Below are 19,144 nucleotides of genomic sequence, written 5' to 3'. Positions count from 1 at the left end.
TGCGTTTGTGTATGAAAACAGTTTGGAAAATGATTAGCCTCTGGCTGAAGGATCGGGACTATTTCAAGGCAACTTTATTTGTATAGTACCTTACAACTTGCTTCACAACAATACATAACATAAAAATGCATAAAAACTAAAGCTTTAATTTGAGGGTTTACTACAGGAGGTTATGGCGCACAGACAATATGCTGCAGCATTTCCACAGAGACATGGAAACCAGTTTGTGTGTTTTGTTTTTTTTAATTGGGATGGGAGAAGTCTGTAATGCAGACCTGGGCAGGGAAACCCCTCCATTTGTGCGGTTTTATGCTATAAAATCTACACTGGGTATTCAAAGCTGTTTTTACCAGAAGGAAACTGAAGCCATGACTTAGAAATCATGCGAAAAGATCTTCCTCTTGAGTCACAAAAGCAGGCCATAATGTAATATGACTGCCACAAATTTCCACTACAGAGCAGGTTTCAGCTGACAGGAATCGTTCTTGTAGATGAGTCAAAACCTCATGGAGATTATGTAAAACGTTTTATTTTTGTTTCACGTGATGATTTTAATATACATCAATACATGTATATATATATATATATATATATATATATATATATATATATATATATATATATATATATATATATGTATGTATACATGTATATATGTATAATTTTATGTTTATTCATTTCGCAGACGCTTTTATCCAAAGCGACGTACTTTTTTTTAACCTATAGGGCATGTTGTGATATACATATATGTATACATATACATATATGTATATATATATACATATATGTATACATATATCTGTATATATGTACATATACACACTAACACACACACACATATATATACATGTGTGTGTATATATATATATATATATATATATATATATATATATATATATATATATATATATATATATATACACACATATATATAATATACACACATATATGTATGTATACACACACACATATATACATGTGTATGTATGTACATATATATATATATATATATATATATATATATATATATATATATATATATATATATATATATATATGTGTGTGTGTGTGTGTATGTATATATATGTGTGTGTGCTCGCCGGTACACACACATATACATGTGTATGTATGTACATATATATATATATATATATATATATATATATATATATATATATATATATGTGTGTGTGTGTGTGTGTGTGTGTGTGTGTGTGTGTGTGTGTGTGTGCGTGTGTGTACCGGCGAGCAAAGGGAGTTTTCGGTTAATCGCTGGTGGCACTACCTAGCTAGCTGGCTGCTCCATGGTAACATAACAACACCGACCTGTCTTGGAAATAGACCCCGCCCCATGGACCGACATAAGTAGACTCCCCCACTGCGCCATCTCTCAGTAGAGACTCACCGGAGGCAGTCAGCATGTCAGAAACCCGTGAAGGTCTCGTCTATCTGATCACTGGGGGATGCGGTTTTCTCGGAAAGCATCTGCTTAATGTTTTGCTGAAGGAGGAGGACAAACTGGCGGAGATTCGAGTGTTTGACAAGCACGTCGATCCCGATTTAAGCGGTCTCGGAACAGGTAAGCGCGCACTGACTGAGAGGCTTCTGCAAACGAGTCATCGCGGTGGCGTAAAGGTCTTCTTTTCTCTAGTCTAGTCTGTCAGACTCGTCCTGTTTCATTCTACACACAGAAAACTCTGGGACTGGCTGGTCTCGCCACCTTTATTATCCAGTACCCTCTGGGGTTCCTATTTGATTCAGTTATCGCTTGTAAAACCAAGTTTTAAAGTTTCAGTGAGTGGGTTAAGCTTTCTGTTATGATGTTGGCTAGAAGTGATTTTGAAACTTGAATAAATAGTTAAATGTGACCATTTTTATTTACGTGGTTATTTAATCAAGTCTGCTTAGAAATGTGTTTCATGGGCTAACTCTGTTTTTCTAAGAGTCAATCCCCCTCCCTGGAAGAAACCCAATACGTTTACACGATAAATGTGTGTGTGTGTGTGCGCGCGCGCGTGTGCGTGTGTGTGTTGTCCTCTTCAGGCGTGTGTTTGTTGTTTTTAAATTGTGTTATTTGAAACTATGGAGTGCCATTTGTAAAGTCAAACATTCATAAATGAACAGCAATATTTGGGTTATTTATCCTATCGTAATAAATAAATGAGAGTTCATCTTTCAAAGTCATATATTCACCATTATAAATCTTAAAGAACCCAACTACATATTTAGCTAGCAAGCTAATTTAGAGTTAAATATTTATTTTACAAACTAAATATTTAAGTATATTAAGTATATTTAGTTTGTAAAATAAATATTAAAATTTACAAACTACATATTTTGCTCCAAATCAAATTTTGAATTTCCAAAATCAATATTTAGATTTGGCCCCCAAATGAATATTTAGCTGGGATCTAAATTTTTATTTTGAAAAATAAATATTTATTGAATATTTAGTTTGTAAATTAAATATTAGTTTTACAAACTAAATATTTTTGTCTGATTTTAAATATTTAGTTTGTAAAATAAATATTTAAAGATGTAATATGTAAGAATATAGTGAGAATTTCACAGTGAGAAAATCCCAAAGAGTCTAATGTTTCAGTCAGTTTGGAAGGAAGATTATACTGAAACATATTTCATATCCAGCTGGCTTCAGAAATTGCTAGTTTTTCTCCCTTCTAAAGGAAGGAGGGACGTAACTGTTTACCATCAGTGAGTGTGGGGTTGTCGTGTCTTCTGCGAGCAAATACTGCAGCACCAACTACTGTAATTTGATGATGTCTAGCAAAAAGCCCCAGAGTTGTTTAAAGTGGTGACAGTAACCACATTTTACTACAGGATGTCATTTTTACTTCATTTCTACAGAATGCACCTTTAACTCTAAATTAAATATTTAGCTTGCCAACTAAATATTTAGTTGGGAACTTTAACACTTATAAATGTACAATGAAAAATTTGCTCCTGTTTTTGTCTCTTATGATAGGCTAAATAACCCAAAATATTGCTGTTACATTATTACTGTTTGACTTTACAAATGGCACCCCATATAATTATCTCATTTGGGTTAGACAAATGCGCCGACCACAAGTGGAAAATCCTTTTGTTTAACTGTTTATGGTTTATTGTGAGCTGAAGCTGGAGAGCTGCAGGGCTTCAAGTTATCAGCAGACTCCACCTCGTAAAAATGAGATGTTGAACTTCAAAGTTTAAAATTTTTGTTGGTAACTTGAATAAACAAAAATGAGTAATCTGTAATTTTATAAAATTTTGAAGAGTGTTGATTGCAACAGACTCTCAAAGCTAATGTTTAAAGTCCAGAGTTCTTTTGTTCTCGTGTGAACAGCACAGGACTATCAGCTTTTCAAGGACGAGCAGGAACGCTGAGATAAGCAGAAGGTTAAAGACCTTCGAAATGATAATGAGATCCAACTGAAAATGTCCACATCGAGTATGTGACAAGACTTAAAACTCACCATGAAATGATTCCGATATGTGCAGAAATGTCTAAGTATCTAATATCTAATAAACATGTAATAATGTACCTTATTATTTCTCTTTTAGAATAGCTGACTTGGACGAGCACACTTTTTTCTTGTTTCACTCGTTTTAATAAGTATTTTTTTAATAAGACACATAATAGGCACACACTAAGACCACACAAAGACCCTTGGTTACAAAAGAAGCAAAAGCGTTTAAGGGTTAGTTTACAAACTGCAGACTACATTTTTGTCCTCCCCCATCCCCACCCCCAGAGTTGTGAGGAAACCAGTCATCTGTCCCGTCCACTAATAACAAGGTTCTGGGTTTGTTTCTCTCACAGGGAGCACCAAGGTGGTTGTCATTCAAGGGGACATCACAGACTACAGCAGCGTGTTGAAGGCCACTCGTGGAGCAGACGTTGTCATCCACTCTGCCAGCTTGGTTGATGTGTGGCACAAAGTCCTGGAAACCGTCATCCACTCGGTCAATGTAACAGGTGTGTGTCAGGGTCGGAGCGATAACAGGAAAAGTGGACTGACAGGAAATGAATAAGTGGTGAAGGATGTGCAATGTTTTCTACAGAAAGGGCAGAGGAAGTATGCTTTTGGGTGGTTTCCCAAGAAGAGTCACTTTTGACTGTCAAAACTGTGAATTAATATTTTAGTTGGCTAATATTTAAAATCAATTAGTGTAGAAAGTGTTTAGTTTTGATACTTGAAAGTGTGTGTGTGTGTGTGTGTGTGTGTGTGTGTGTGTGTGTGTGTGTGTGTGTGTGCGCACACCGTTTTGCCAACACACCCAGTTCTTCACAATTAATTAACTCAACAGATAGTCGTTACTTGTGATTATTTCCCCAGCTTTACAAAGAACAAGTCAGCTGAAATTAGATGGGCTGAGGCTGGAAACATTCAAAACATGCATGGCAGGATGCCTAAAAGCAGCCAATGATCTAAGCACATGCATTGATTATTTTGGTGTGACGGATGTCTTTGAAGCTCGTGTCACACGGTGCTTTAAATAGTCTTGTGTTTAACTCATTCACTGCCAATGACGACTAAAGTCGTCATTTGTATTTTTTTACTGTGTGAGCGTCGGACGAGCCCCCACACTGTGAGAAAGAACATCTCAGCTCTAAAGCCGATCTTCATCCGCGTACATCCCACGTTTCGTGATCAGGAAGCAGAACATCCATGTGTTAGGAGATCGTTTTGGGCCGCTGCTGTAAAAAAAGTGAGGCGTGAACCGGAAAAACTTCTGCCGATCACAATTCAACAACGGATTATGAAAGAACGGATAACGCTCGAAACGCGCGGATTCTTCCTGATGTAAGAGGTGAGTCTCCACTTTGTTTTGGTTGTTTTGGCGTCGACATCATCCTAGTGCGCAACGTTCTGTCACTTAAAAAAACAGTAAAAACGGTGAGAAACGCTTGCAGTGAATGAGTTAATCAGATCACACAACTCCCAGCAAAGCCTAAGTGAACCAGTTATCATTTGTGAGCATGACCTCCTAATTCAAGAACGTAGCCATGATCGTGCTATCATGCACGCTGCCACAGCTCCAACAATGAATTCAGTCATTAGCGAATGTAGTCAGATTAAAGCATGTTTATTATAACACCAGGGCTTTTTCAATGAGTGACTACCTCAAAGGCAGTGTTTTATGTCCTTGGTTGTTATTATGTGCGTTTAAAAAGATAAAATGAGATAGATCCAGTTTGGACAAAAGCTTCATACAGTTTATGTGTGGAGACGTTTGTCTGCATTTAGTGCAGAGAGCTTTAAACACCCAACGTTTAATAATCCTGACACGTCTACTGATGCAGAAAGCTGATGTTCCAAATTCCACGAATGAACCAAAGCAAACTATTATTCTTCCATGTATCCGGAGAAGACGCTGGTAATGACAGACAGACACAGTATTTAGCATCACATGCAGCAACATTCTTAGAGAAAAAAACATGTGTCCAGGAAATACTGCAGTTTTTTTTTTGTTCCAAAGATGTTTCGGGCCAAGGCATGTAAATCAGTTCATAGGAAACAATTCCATCATATTTATTGTGTTTTTAATTCAATCTGCTCTGAGTTCAAACAGAAGAAGCCACATTTATTAGAAACGTGATCAAAATGGGCGTAGTAGTGTTTTGTTAGTTTGGATTTATGCTGCTTGTGCTTGGTGAGGTTTGGCTGGTGATTCAACAAATAAACAAAAACACTGTTGTTGTTTGTGAGCTGAGCTGATGTCTGCCTTTGAGTAAATCAGTCAGCCACATGGAAACAAATCACAACAGACCTCCTTCATGGGGATGTTGATGCTTTTCCTACCCTGTGTGGACACAAGCGAGGGCTCTGGCCCTGAACCGAGTCTGGTCTCTTACAAAACATTTAAAGAATGTGAAAATGTTCCATCTGTTCTGGGCTCAACAGGTTTTCCTGTCAGAATCATATTTAGTCCTTAACCTTTTCCTTCCTAAATCTCAGGCTATGATTCAGACTTTCTCCTACTCTGAAACGGACTCGTTGCCGCTGAGGCGTGTAGATGGCTCTGGGCCTTCTGGTAAATGCTAATCTGGTATACTGGTACAACATTAACCACCTGCAGATGAAGAATCGTCTTAAACTCCTTCTAGGTGGTTAAAGGTTCAGCCTTTTCTTTACATACGTTTTCCAACATGAACTCTGATGACTGCTGGACACCTTACCACATTTGCTTTATTAGATATTTTGACATTCTTGACTTCTTGAAATGTTTGTGGTGGATTGGCCACAGACATCCCAGAAGTTGAAGAGTAAACTGTGGTTTATTGTTCCTCTTTCATATTTTCCAGTTTGCAAGGCCACTTATGTTCACTGTTATTAATAAAGTCCAGATTTATTCAGAGTAAAGGAATAATACGCTTCTCATTTACCAAAGGGATCCCACATGGATGCAATGCCTCATTTGTTTTTGGTAGATATGTTTAGATTATCTTCGGGCACCCAGGTGAACCCATCCAAGTCAGTATGTAACTGTGTGTTTATTTAACTCTTAAATCTTGGACTGTTTTAAAAGTATTTTAAACTTTGTTTTGATTCACCAATCCATGAAAAGACAGAAGGCACCCGTCTCAGTAAAACTCCTCCACGTGGCTTTTGAAGAAAAACATCTGTCCCCTAATAAAGTCTGTTCTGTCCTCTCAGGAACGGAGAATGTGATCAGTGCGTGCGTGGAATGTGGGGTTGAGCGCCTCGTCTACACCAGCAGCATGGAAGTGATCGGACCAAACAGCAACGGGGATCACTTTAAGAGGTAAAACCAAGATAAAACGCCATTCTGTCTTCATGTGTGGGAATTCTGCCCAACTCTACTTACATGCTCTTATTTTTCTGCTAACCAACAAACTGGTTGGTTGTCACAAAGCTCTCCAAACAAACCCCACATGATACTGATTTAGACAGCTAGTGTAAGAAAGGCTTTGACTTTGTTAGTTTCTTTTCCTGTGGAAGCATGAAATTATATTAACGAGGGATGTAAGAAAATATCGATATGGCAATATATCGTGATATTTTTTCCTGCGATATTATTGAAAGTTGTGTATCCAATTTTGGAATAATTTACATGCAAACATTTGTGTATTTTCTTATCTTTTCTCAATTCAAACGCTGACCGCTAGTTAGCAGCGGTTTTCAATGGGTTTTGTTTCCACCATTGAAATGTCAATCCCTCTATTATGGTTAAGGTACCTCAGGTTAAACATGTTAAGTATCAGTTTGAACTGTTTATTGAATATTCCTTCAATAAATTCAGTCAAAAAATCGCTAATAACATCTGAATCAATGTATCGCAATATATTGTCTCCCCTGTATCGTGATACATATCGCATCGCCAGAATTTCACCAATACACATCCCTAGCAGTGTTTCCCCTAGGAATTTTTCCAGCTGTGGTGGTGTTGTTGTTGGCGGGGGGGGGGGGGGGGGGGGGGGGGGGGGGTTATGACACGTCTCACCTTTATGTTAATATTGTTTTATTTGATGCACTCCACTTTGAACTGCACCAATCCAGCGACTGCTGCATTGTAATAACTAGTATTAAAGGTGAGTACACCAATATTTGCACAATAATAATTTCTGTTTTAAACTCTCAGTGACACACTTTGCAGGGGGGATTTGGCATTTAATTTTTCTTGGCATCTGGAAAAACATCTTCTTTTGCCCCCTTTATTTGACTCTCTGCCCCCTTTATTTTGGTCCAAGATCATTACTGGGCTGGCCCTATTAAACACGTTCTACACCCCTGCTTAGTAGACTTAATGAAGTATTTTTAAGCCAGTATAAAAAGGACTGAAACACAAATTTACATATTTGGCATTACTGACCAATATCTTTGATTTAATTTATTTGTTAAGAACATCAAGATGCATTACAGTGAACATTATAATAAGCTGGGCGGACACTGTGCGACTTTTTCACTCGTAACACAGCTTCAGCTCAAACTGTACGACTTCAGCGCAGGGTAGATCTCACGAGTCATGTGCTCACACTGCACGTCTGGTAGCAACAGGTCGGACCTAAAATATGCTAAAAATAGCAGTTTTTACACAACACGTCAGACTTTTTTGTCTTGTTTTGCCTGTTGTCCTTCGGGAGTGCTGCAGGAGGACACACGGGGATTTATGAGGGTTGGATGAGGAAACGAAATAAAGAAAGTAAATCTGTGTTTTGTGATCAGTTTAATTTGACATGAACACGACAAACACGCTTTCTTGACAATCTTTGTGAGTAAAAAAACGTGTAGAAACAAAAACGAACAGCGTGTGTTATTAGGGAAATAGCGGGTGAGCGGAGTTGATGCAGGATGGCGAATGCGCCGTGAGCGGTTCTGGTACTTTTTGGGTCGCAGCCGCTCGCAGCGCCGCTTCAACCCTCATGAGGAACGAGATAAATATTAAACACTCCAGAAGTCCGTGCGAGCTCACGATTGCTGATTGGTAGCTGGTCACGTGGTGTTAATCGCCTCTCGTAACCCCCCAGTACACTACACGACGCTCAGCGCAAAACTCGCCCCGATCTTGTGGATTCTCGCACGAGTGGAAAATCTGCTCAAAAAAGTGAAAAAGTCACACAGTGTCCGCCCGGCTTTACTGTCTGTGTGTGTGCGTTGGTGCCTGCCCTGGACCGAGCTGACGGAGCTCCCGGCTGCAGTTTTGTGTGTAGGGAGGGGCGGGCGCTCTATCTGACTGGCCAATCACAGAGCGTGAAGACAGCCAGTTACCCAATGAGGATTTCATTCAGTACGATTACGGATATTTTCGAGTTTTACACTCGTTTCTTGCTCGTATTCGTCAAAAATGCTTTATCCGTACCTCATAGCTGTAACCACCCTGCCCTGCCTCCTCCTCCTTGCTACCTGCCGGCTGTGATCACAAGCAACAACACAGTAGTTCCTGCTGCTTCTTCGGGAAACCGCGCAAAAAAAAAAAAACATCAATAAAACTTGGGATGTTGTAGGCGTGGCGGTGGGATTTCAGCCGTGGCGGCCCGCCACGGCTACGCCTATGTAAGGGAAACCCTGCCTAGTACTAACTTAAAAAGTTTCAAATTCCATTTGACAAAACAAATTTAACCCTCCCACTGTCCTAATGGGTGTGACCCCGCGAGGAAAGTTGACCATTGAGCAGGGTTGATGGTTTATCCCTTGGGTTCATGTGGCAGAGGAGAGGAGTGAGCACCACCTCACCCCTGCCACGTGGACCTCAAGGGATAAACCATCAATCCTGCTCAATGGTCAACTTTCCTCGTGGGGTCACCCATAAAGACAGTGGGAGGGTTAAAGGTAAATGAATGCAGCTAAAAGTAGCAGCTTCTAGAGTCAGTCTTTCAATGTCTTAAAGCCTTTGTGTCTCACTTCACCCTGAAAACCACTTCAACTAAAACACCCTTGTTGCTGTGCGTTGTTATCAAAAGGCATTATTTATAATAAACTCATCGCATGAGTGTTTTCTCTAAAATGCAACGTCTTTGATGTTCGTGTTGACAGAATACCAGAGGGACTTATCTCCTTCAAGATTATGGCTTATCCTGGTTTTGTGTTCGCAGTAATTGTATCGGCAGCAGCTCACGTTATTTCTGAAATTAAAGCAGTTAACAAAAGGCAAAAAAAAACAACAACAACATAAAAATACAATCCCCAGAGCTGAGACACAGTGATGAGTGTTTCCTGTTCCCATTAACCCTCCCACTGTCTTTATGGGTGACCCCGCAAGGAAAGTTGATCATTGAGCAGGATTGATGGCTTATCCCTTGAGGTCCACGTGGCAGGGGTGAGGTGGTGCTCACTCCTCACCCCTGCCACATGGACCCAAGGGATAAACCATCAACCCTGCTCAATGGTCAACTTTCCTTGCGGGGTCACACCCATTAGGACAGTGGGAGGGAATGGCCCACACTTCTATGTTTTGGTTTATAATAGAACTTTTGCAAGTCATGCTGATGTTCATTTAAGATTGCATTTTGTTCTGATGGCATCAAGATTTAACTTCAAGATAGGAGCTGAACCAAAGATGTTTTGTTATGTTTTAAGATGCGAAACAATTTCCCATCTGGGGATTACAAAAAAAATGAAGTTATTTGAACTTCTCCTGTGTTTTTAATGCGAGCTGTGTAAATAGGTAGATGATATGAGCAGAATGTCTGTGTAGCCACAAACCGAAATTAAGGAAGGCTATAAAAAGTAGAACTGAAATGGATTCTGATAATCTGGTAACACACCAGCCTCCATTGTGTGATCCTGTGGTGCACATGAAACCTTGTTCTCTGATGGTGAGATTCAAACACAATCACTTTGCTCATGTTGTCCTTCACACCAGACTTTGTTGTAGTTATTGATAAAATATGAAGAGTTCTCTTCTTGTTCTAGTTCTCAGCAAACATGAGGTGCATTTTTAAATCATCTTGCTGCTCTATGAGTCCACTTATCACATCTGCATTTTTAAGCGTAGCACTGTCTTTTTCTGTTTCTATGATATAATTCACTGTGATCATAGCATTCACTACAACATACTCGTCTGAGGTAGAGCATGGATCCCTGCTAGCCTTAGCCTAGCCTTCCATCACTTGCAGCCTGGATCCTGATGATCATTGTGCAATTGCATTTATCATACAAGCTAAACCTGCTGTAACACAAATTTCATGACTTATGGGGCTTTGACTGGGGCGAATGCTACCTTATCTGTGATAAATGGCATGGAGCTTCAGTCGGGCTTTCGTAAACGGCAGGACACCACTAGTGCTGCTAAAAAAGTAGAAACGATGTAATTGTAGTCTCAGACATTAAACTGCTGTGCTGCATCTCATTTGTGCAGTCTGCTACAGCAGCATTTTTACGACTCTGATCTGGTTAACAGTAAATTGTCAGCTCGTGATGAAGGAATGAGTTCACTTGTTTTGGAGATGCATCTTATTTTGACTGGAGAAATGAGGATGAGATAACTTTTTAAAAGAAAGCAAGGGAAACTCGAAGCTGTTTTTCGTTCTCGTGACTCTGTTATCATCCCATCTGTCTCCTGTTTTGTTTTGCTGCTGCTGTGGTTGGATATAGTTTTAAACGGATTGGAATCTTGTCATACAGGTTGGAGGTTAAAAAAAAACAAACAGTCTGCTTGTTTTCACGAGTAACTCCACGGATGAATCAGATTTGATTTTCTCTGAAAACGAGGCTGCTAACTTCTCAGTAGCGCCCATCTGGACGAGAGACATGTTGATTTGAAATGTAATTGATATTGATGTTTTATGTTTGAATTCCTTTTTTACAGAGGCAATGAAGACACGCCGTACCAGGTGAAACACACAATGGCTTATCCTAAAAGCAAGACCAAGGCAGAGAATCTGGTCCTGGAAGCTAATGGCACCCCAGTAAGACTGTTTCCTAACAATAATCTGACTAGATATATGTTTTTTTTTTTGTTGTTGTTGTTTTTGTTCACTTGTGCTGCAAATGCTGTGACAACATTCCATCTTTTAGTTCTTTTTAAAACACAGGTTTTATTTACCTGCAACGTTTCGTTTGCGGCTACCAGCCGCAAACGAAACGTTGCAGGTAAATAAAACCTTTCTGTGTTTTAAAAAGAACTAAAAGATGGAATTAGAATTTCAACACACCAAAAACTTTGACAACATTTTTGAGTGAGACATATTTCATTAGCAAATGTTGTCAAAGTGTTTTTTTCCAACTATTTTACTTGATATATGATTATAATACTTTTGCACCATTTGTTCCCTAAACCTGAAGGAAAAATGTAAAAGCAGCAGATAGTTTTATGGCTGTCGAGTGAATAAATGGGTTTCGGCATTTAAAACACTGGGTGGGACTTTTCTTGTGCAACTCATCTGCAGAAAATCTGGATCACCCCCCTTTGTTGCCTTGCTGTGGTGTTCTATTTGCTGTTTATTAACTTCTATCACATCTTCGCGTTGACCCATTCAGTGTTGGTTTTCTTTTTTCTTTTTTCCTTAAATACCATTTTTTTGGCCTTTGACTGTATTTCCAATGCTCACTCTTTGTTTTGGCTGTTCTCTAGGTGAAAGGTGGAAAGTGTTTATACACCTGCTCGCTGAGGCCAACAGGGATCTACGGAGAAGGACACCAGCTGATGAAGGACTTCTACAAACAGGGAGCTGAAAGGGGAGGCTTGATTATCGGGGGCATCCCAAACCACATTGAACATGGGAGAGTATATGCAGGTAAAGTACTTTTTAATATTAAGCAGATTAGTTTTAGGACAAGGCCCAAGAATCCATCTTCAGATCTCGTCTCCAATGAAAGCAAAGATATCCGAGATAAAATGTTACATAATGTAAGAAAATTTTTGTTAAATGCAAAACAACAAAAAAAATCATTTAATTTTCTTAAGATACTTGTCACAGTCCCTTAAGAGATCTTTGAGAGTTTTGCACTGGTTATCACCCTCATGAAACCTGATATAAACCCTGCAGGTCATTAAAGGTGTGACTGACTGAAAAAACATTTTTAGATGTTTTATTTTATTTTTATGTTTATGTTTCTTCAAACAGTCTCATCCTTCGCCCAATTTATCTTTCTCCTTCTTCCTGTCTCTAGGTAATGTTGCCTGGATGCATGTACTTGCAGCTCGGGCTCTTAGGGACAACCCTCAGAAAGTTGGAGGTGAAGCTTTCTTCTGCTACGACGACTCGCCCTACAAAAGCTACGAGGAGTTCAATATGAAGCTGCTCTCTGAATTTAATTTCAGAAAGGTCTGCATGCCTCTCGTGATACTTTGGTTTCTGGCCATGTTTAATGACTTTCTCCGCTGGATACTTAAGCCAGTGTACAACTACACCCCGCTGCTGAACCGGTACACCCTGGCTGTGGCCAGTACCACCTTCACTGTGAAAACGGACAAAGCTCAGAGATATTTCCAGTACCAACCCCTCTATGATTGGGATCAGTGTCTAGAACGCACGCAGAAATGGATCAGCACATTCCCTTTTGATAACTTAAAAGGCTCCTAACGTAACCCTAACTGCAGCAACTCGTACCTGTGAACAGGTGTGCCCACACAAGCCGACTCCGAAGCAAACAAATAACTCATTCAATTAGAGATCAAACAGGAGAAAACATTATTTACAAATTTTAGTCTTTGTTGCTTGCAAAGGACCAAACTGCAATACAGAAGCTGACTGAAGGATTTATTTTGCTGATCTTTTTCTGGAGTGATTTGTTTCTCAGTCTGATTTAACATGAATTCATATATCCAGCTCCTACTAATGAATGTTTGTAAGCACAGAACTAATGTAGTTTTCACAGGGAAAAACCACCAGTGTCGAATCTGTCCTTATGAGATTTTTAGAATGGAACGTTACGTTTGTATAATCTTCACTACAAGTGCTGGCTATGAGAGCGCAGACCCATTACCACTAGTGGAGGTTAAGCACATTCAATTGCCTCCATTTATGAATGGTGTTCTATAAATAAAGCTGCCTTGTCTTGCCATGCCTACCGCTCTGATAACATGAGCAGTTTGTGTCATAACAAATTTGTATTTGTTCTTTATTTTTATCTTTTTAGCATTCTTTTAAATTAATTTACTGATGTGGTATGTAACTGAGACTGGTAATTAACTTATTGTATCTGTCTGTCATTAAGAATGCAAAACCCTGTTTGAAAAGAATCGTTCTATTTTAATAAAATATATATTTAACTATCATAAAAGGAAATGAACATTCATTGTGTTGTTTTAAGTCGACTATTATTCCTTAGGGCATTTTTGTGTTAACCTAAAAGTATTAAAGGTGTGGAACATTGAAAACCCATTTCTGAGTAGAATCAGTCACAGAGTTCTTCATGCAGGCTGAACATGAAAATAGTCTAAATCTATCTCCTGCATTAGCTTCTGATAATAGAAAATAGACGGTGAAACTCGAGGATTTGAAAATCCTGACATATCTACATCACACCGTCACTTAACATTCATGGACTCTCCCATCTCAGCTCACGACGGAGAAGGATGTTGTTGGGTTAGCGTCCAGGAAACGGCAGAGAACGTCTTGGTAGAAACTGTTAGCATTAGCAACACCACCACACAGCAGAACTCTTCCATTCTTGTGTTATTTGTGGAGTTAAAACATCAACATTGCAAACGGAGTCATTGGTAGTTGGTTATCCAATCACTGGTGAGATGTTCAAATATCAGGAGATAAGACTACAAATCCTGGCGTCCTCCAGCTCACTTCTACTTCCTGAATAAAGCGCATCTGAGTCCCCCACCCCTGAGAGCGCGACTACCAAAGCATTCATTACTACTAGAGACCACTGCAAATATATTGACTAAACAACTTTTCCACACCTTTAATGTTTGCATGTCTATTCCCAATACAGGTTTTGTTGTCAGTGAGTGTTTTTATGATTCATCACGACTGTTACTGTAACATCTACTCCTTCTGGAAAATCAGAGAATGTTTTTGTTTTGACAGCTCTGTTGTTTCTGTTTGCTCCACCTCTGGTTACCATAGAAACAAGCACCATTGCTTACATGCTCCTCAAACCAGTCCTCCTTGCTTACACGCATGTGGAAACCTGTAACAGCTGGATAATGTTACATTAAGAATTCTAGAGAAATGGTTTTCATGCATAATGATGAGAGACTGATGATGTAATACATGGGAGGCTCCCGTTTCTGAAGTATTCCATAGCAACTGTGGCCCAAAAAATATTTTTGGGAGTAGGAAAAAGTTGTAAGAGAAGTGTATAACAATCACCAAACAAAAGTACTGATGTTCATGCCAGGAAAAAAACCCTCAAACATGCAGGGGTCCTTCTTGTCCTCAAGTTCTCAGTCTTCCCTCAAGGATTCAAATTTGCCCCAATGAGCTAGACCTTCCAGTAATCTTTCAAACTGCTCTTGAGGAATAATTTCTTAAGCTTTTCAAGGGGATTTAGGCTGTCTATCTTTCTTTAGGGGGGGATTCCCAGATATTTTGTTTTGCTAAGCCCTGGAGCTCTGCTCTTTAAACCATTCAGACAAAAAAAAAAACTCAAAAGTTGTCGCATGAGCCAAGATTGAGTCAACACCAACAGTATACTCAGGACATTTATTACCAGCTGTCAGGACGCGCTGGTGAGTGGAGCGGGGGTGAGGATCCAAATACTGGGGAGGAAGCAGGCAGGCAGACAAACAGGAAAACTTAAAGGGTTTTAATGATTCACGCATGCAGGACATGGAAACAATGAGGCAACAAGAGACACAGAACTGGAGGGGGTTAAATACAGGAGGGCAGGGAGCTTGGGTGATTGGGAAACGAGAGGCAGGTGAGAGCAATCAAAAGAGACACAGGCTGAACCAAATGGGGAGACAGGACAGGGTGTGACACCAGCAGCCTGTCAGAAAACTGTTCTTGGTTCCCTTTTGTTTATTGTCTTACATACAAATATGATAAAACTGTGACAGGTATGAAATAGTAGTATTCAAGCACCAACAAGTTGATTCCCAAAGAGCTATTGGCTAAACACACTGTGGATGATCAAATGAAAGAAAATGTATCTTTCACATCCTGATTTTTAGTGTTCCTTCAAATAATAATGCTGTTCATCCACTATAGATGACATTTTTGGGCTTGCCATTGGTCACTGTGTTTTTCATGCAGGCTAAACATGTAGATAATCTCCTACACCTATCTCCTGCATTAGCTTCTGATAGAAAATAGATGGAGAAACTTTGATTGGACAATCCTGACAGATCTACGTCACACTGTAACATCAATGTTGCAGAGCAAACAGACTGAGTGGTGGAGTCGCGTTGCTGTTATCCAATCGGAGGCAAGATGTTCAAATGTGCCAAAATAATACTTCAATTCCTGCTGTCTGCAGCCATAGACATGACATTTATGATGTAACAGAGTTGCCGCCATATTGGATGGGTCTCCTCACTCTCCAAACCTAACTGGAGCCAATGCAACTATGTCTGTTTTTGTGCAGCCTACGGTTGCAACAACTGACATTCAACTGAAAACATCATGTGGGATTATTGACTTTTCCAGTCTACCTGTTTAGATTTTACATTTTAATTTATTTTAATTTGTTTTATTATATTTATATTTCAACTATCATGCTACACCATATGTTTGATTTTGTGGAAAAGCATAATAAAATGTGTTTTCACCTTCCTCAGTTGAAATAAATGAACTGGTTGCGAATGAGAACCCATCCAAGATGGCGGCTCACTGCTACGCCAGTCCATGTCAATACACATCACGTCTACATATAATATGTCCGTGTCTGCTGCCACTCTGTGTGACAGCAGTCTTGTCTGTGCTGATGCAAGACAGTCTGGACTTTTTTTGCCCTGAGTGTGTCTTGCAAGGCATTCATTCCTACCAGGGACCACTGCAAATAGATTTATTAAATGAGTTTCCCACACCTTTAAAGTCCTCCAGAAACAATGAAGAACCATTCATCAAGACCATGTTAAGAGATTACATGTAAGTTTGCTCTTTAGAATGCAAAGTATGAAGAAATTAGAAGTGAGTTTAACATTTGGTGCAGTGCTGCACATTAATAATAATGATGGACATTTTTTGTTGTCTACATTGATCGCCTAATCACAGGTTACAATGACTCAGAGTACAGACAGAGGACTCAGGGTTTTAGGACTGATGTCAGCAGAACCAGATCAACACAGGGAAAACAAAGGAGCTGGTGGTGGATTCCAGCAGACGCAGACCCTTCTGCTTTGGTACCAGTGAACATCCAGTGAACGGACATAGAGTTTGTGGACTTTCATGGGTACCTGGGTGTTCAACTGAACAAAAATTTGACAGGAGCCATAACACTAATACTCTTTTCAGGAAGGGTCAGAGCACACTCTACCTGCTGAGGAGACTGAAGACATTAGGAGTGGTGGCATCAGCCATCTTTAATGGTGTGGTTTGTTGGAGCAGCAGCTCATCTGCTACAGAGAAGAGGGCATCCCAGGTGCACAAAGGAACATATCCATGGGTCCTTCCTCTCAGCAGCTGTTAGAATTTGCTCCCAACAAAACCCCTACACAATCTCTTTTGCATCCCTTCATCCCAGCAGTTTTTTTAATTTACACATTTTATGTTGTCATTCTACCTGCACCTATTCAATGTTGCATTTTGCAGTTTTCCATTAATGCTCCCATTCCCTTAAAATAGTCTACTATCCTTTTCCACACAGTATTTTCATTTTTTTATTTCTTAAAATTTTTATTTATTCAGTATTTTGATTTTTAATCTTTAAGTATTTTGAATCTTTGAAATATTTATGCAGTATTTTTTCTCATTGTCCATCCATCCATCCATCCATCCATCCATCCATCCATCCATCCATCCATCCATCCATCCATCCATTCATTCATTCACCCTCTTCTGCTTATCCGGAGTTGGGTCGAGGGGGCAACAGCCTAAGTCGAGAGGCCTAGACTTCCCTCTCCTCAGCCAATTGGGCCAGCTACTCTGGGGGAACCCCAAGGCATTCCCTGGCCAGGCGAGAGACATATTCCTCCAGCATGTCCTGCATCTCTCTTTAGGCCTCATCCCTGTTGGACGTGCCCAGAAAACCTCACCAGGGAGGCGTCCTAATCAGATGCCCAAGCCACCTCAACTGGCTCTTCTTGATGTGGAGGAGCAGCGGATCTACTCCGAGCCTCTTCCTGATGACCGAGCTTCTCATTCTATTTCTAAGGAAGAGCCAAGACACCCTGTGGAGAAAACAAATTTCAGCCACTTGTATCCGCGATCTCATTCTTTCAGTCATTATCCGAAGCTCGTGACCATAGGTGAGGGTAGGAACAAAGATCAAACCAGTAAATGGAGAGCTTCACTTTCTAGCTCAGCTCTCTCTTTACCACAACAGATCAGTACAACGCCCGCATCACTGCAGATGTGGCACCAATCCGCCAATTCAATTCAAGTTTATTTGTATAGCGCCAAAGTCAATAATCTTGGTAATAAAAAAAATGTAAAGATGTGTGTAGGTTGGCAACATTCATGTCACTTTAAGAAGCTGTACCACCTTGAGTCACACAACAGTGACTGAACGTAATACACTTGACAGCCCCATCTAGTGGACAACTTTTGTTTTTGCGCATACATGTAGTTATCGTCTATTTATTGTTATTGAACTCTTCAATATACCGTGATATTCATTTGAAGCCATATTGCCCAGCCCTACTACAGTATATCATTAATCCATTCATCCACACACTGTTGGTTAATGAGCTACAATGCAGCCACAGCTGCCCTGGGGCAAATTGACAGAGGCAAGGCAGCCGAGCACAGGCGCCACCGGTCCCTCCGACCACCTCCAGCGGGCGAGGTGGGTTAAGTGTCTTGCCCAAGGACATAACAGCAGATTTCTCTGTTCGAAGCCGGGATCCAACCTGCAGCCTTCCGATTACTGGACAACCCGCTTAATACCCTTAAAAACAGTATTTCTCAAAGCAACCATACTTTTGTAAAAAACAAATTGCAATCCTACACCCACATGGGGCAGGATTACACACACACACACACACACACACACACACACACACACACACACACACACACACACACACACACACACACACACACACACACACACACACATCTATTGTATTCTATTTTTTTCTAACAATTGCTCATAATTCCATAAAACTATCTCTGCAATGTCCTCTCAAGACCTGGCTGTAAATAAGACACACACACACACACACAAAAAAAACTGTTTAGATCACCAAGCTGAAAACGTTTTCACCAGGAGAGTTGCTCCATCTAGCGGTTATAAAAGTTATCACACCCTAATTGACCTCTTTAAGGTCAATTAAAATTTTTAATCTGTAAAGAAAAGAGCATTGTTTGACTGAAATAAGATTCAGCCACCTTGTCTGCGTGCAACACACACACACACACACACACACACACACACACACACACACACACACACACACACACACACACACATCTATTGTATTCTATTTTTTTCTAACAATTGCTCATAATTCCATAAAACTATCTCTGCAATGTCCTCTCAAGACCTGTAAATAAGACACACACACACACAAAAAAAAAAACTGTTTAGATCACCAAGCTGAAAACGTTTTCACCAGGAGAGTTGCTCCATCTAGCGGTTATAAAAGTTATCACACCCTAATTGACCTCTTTAAGGTC

General features: G+C 39.9%; 1 protein-coding gene across 1 annotated transcript; it reads left to right on the top strand.

Moving 5' to 3' along the window:
* The first annotated feature begins 1,371 nt into the window (after nt 1-1,371).
* hsd3b7 (hydroxy-delta-5-steroid dehydrogenase, 3 beta- and steroid delta-isomerase) lies at nt 1,372-13,693 on the top strand. Its single transcript, XM_015948769.3, has 6 exons — nt 1,372-1,579; nt 3,821-3,976; nt 6,660-6,768; nt 11,272-11,371; nt 12,037-12,199; nt 12,576-13,693. Exons 1-6 carry the CDS (start codon nt 1,420-1,422, stop codon nt 12,986-12,988), a joined length of 1,101 nt encoding a protein of 366 aa, XP_015804255.1. The 5' UTR covers nt 1,372-1,419; the 3' UTR covers nt 12,989-13,693.
* Nucleotides 13,694-19,144: the final 5,451 nt, after the last annotated feature.

This window comes from Nothobranchius furzeri, chromosome 5 (genome assembly GCF_043380555.1).
Source record: "Nothobranchius furzeri strain GRZ-AD chromosome 5, NfurGRZ-RIMD1, whole genome shotgun sequence".
In the NCBI taxonomy this organism is placed as follows: domain Eukaryota; kingdom Metazoa; phylum Chordata; class Actinopteri; order Cyprinodontiformes; family Nothobranchiidae; genus Nothobranchius; species Nothobranchius furzeri.
This window is presented reverse-complemented; position numbering and strand designations above follow the sequence as displayed.

What these genes read in the sequence shown, in the direction of transcription:
- hsd3b7 (XM_015948769.3), top strand. Translation starts at nt 1,420, where the DNA reads ATGTCAGAAACCCGTGAAGGTCTCGTCTATCTGATCACTGGGGGATGC. An exon ending in AACGGGGATCACTTTAAGAG is followed by an intron (nt 6,769 to 11,271) that starts GTAAAACCAAGA and finishes CCTTTTTTACAG; the next exon opens with AGGCAATGAAGACACGCCGT. An exon ending in ACATGGGAGAGTATATGCAG is followed by an intron (nt 12,200 to 12,575) that starts GTAAAGTACTTT and finishes TCCTGTCTCTAG; the next exon opens with GTAATGTTGCCTGGATGCAT.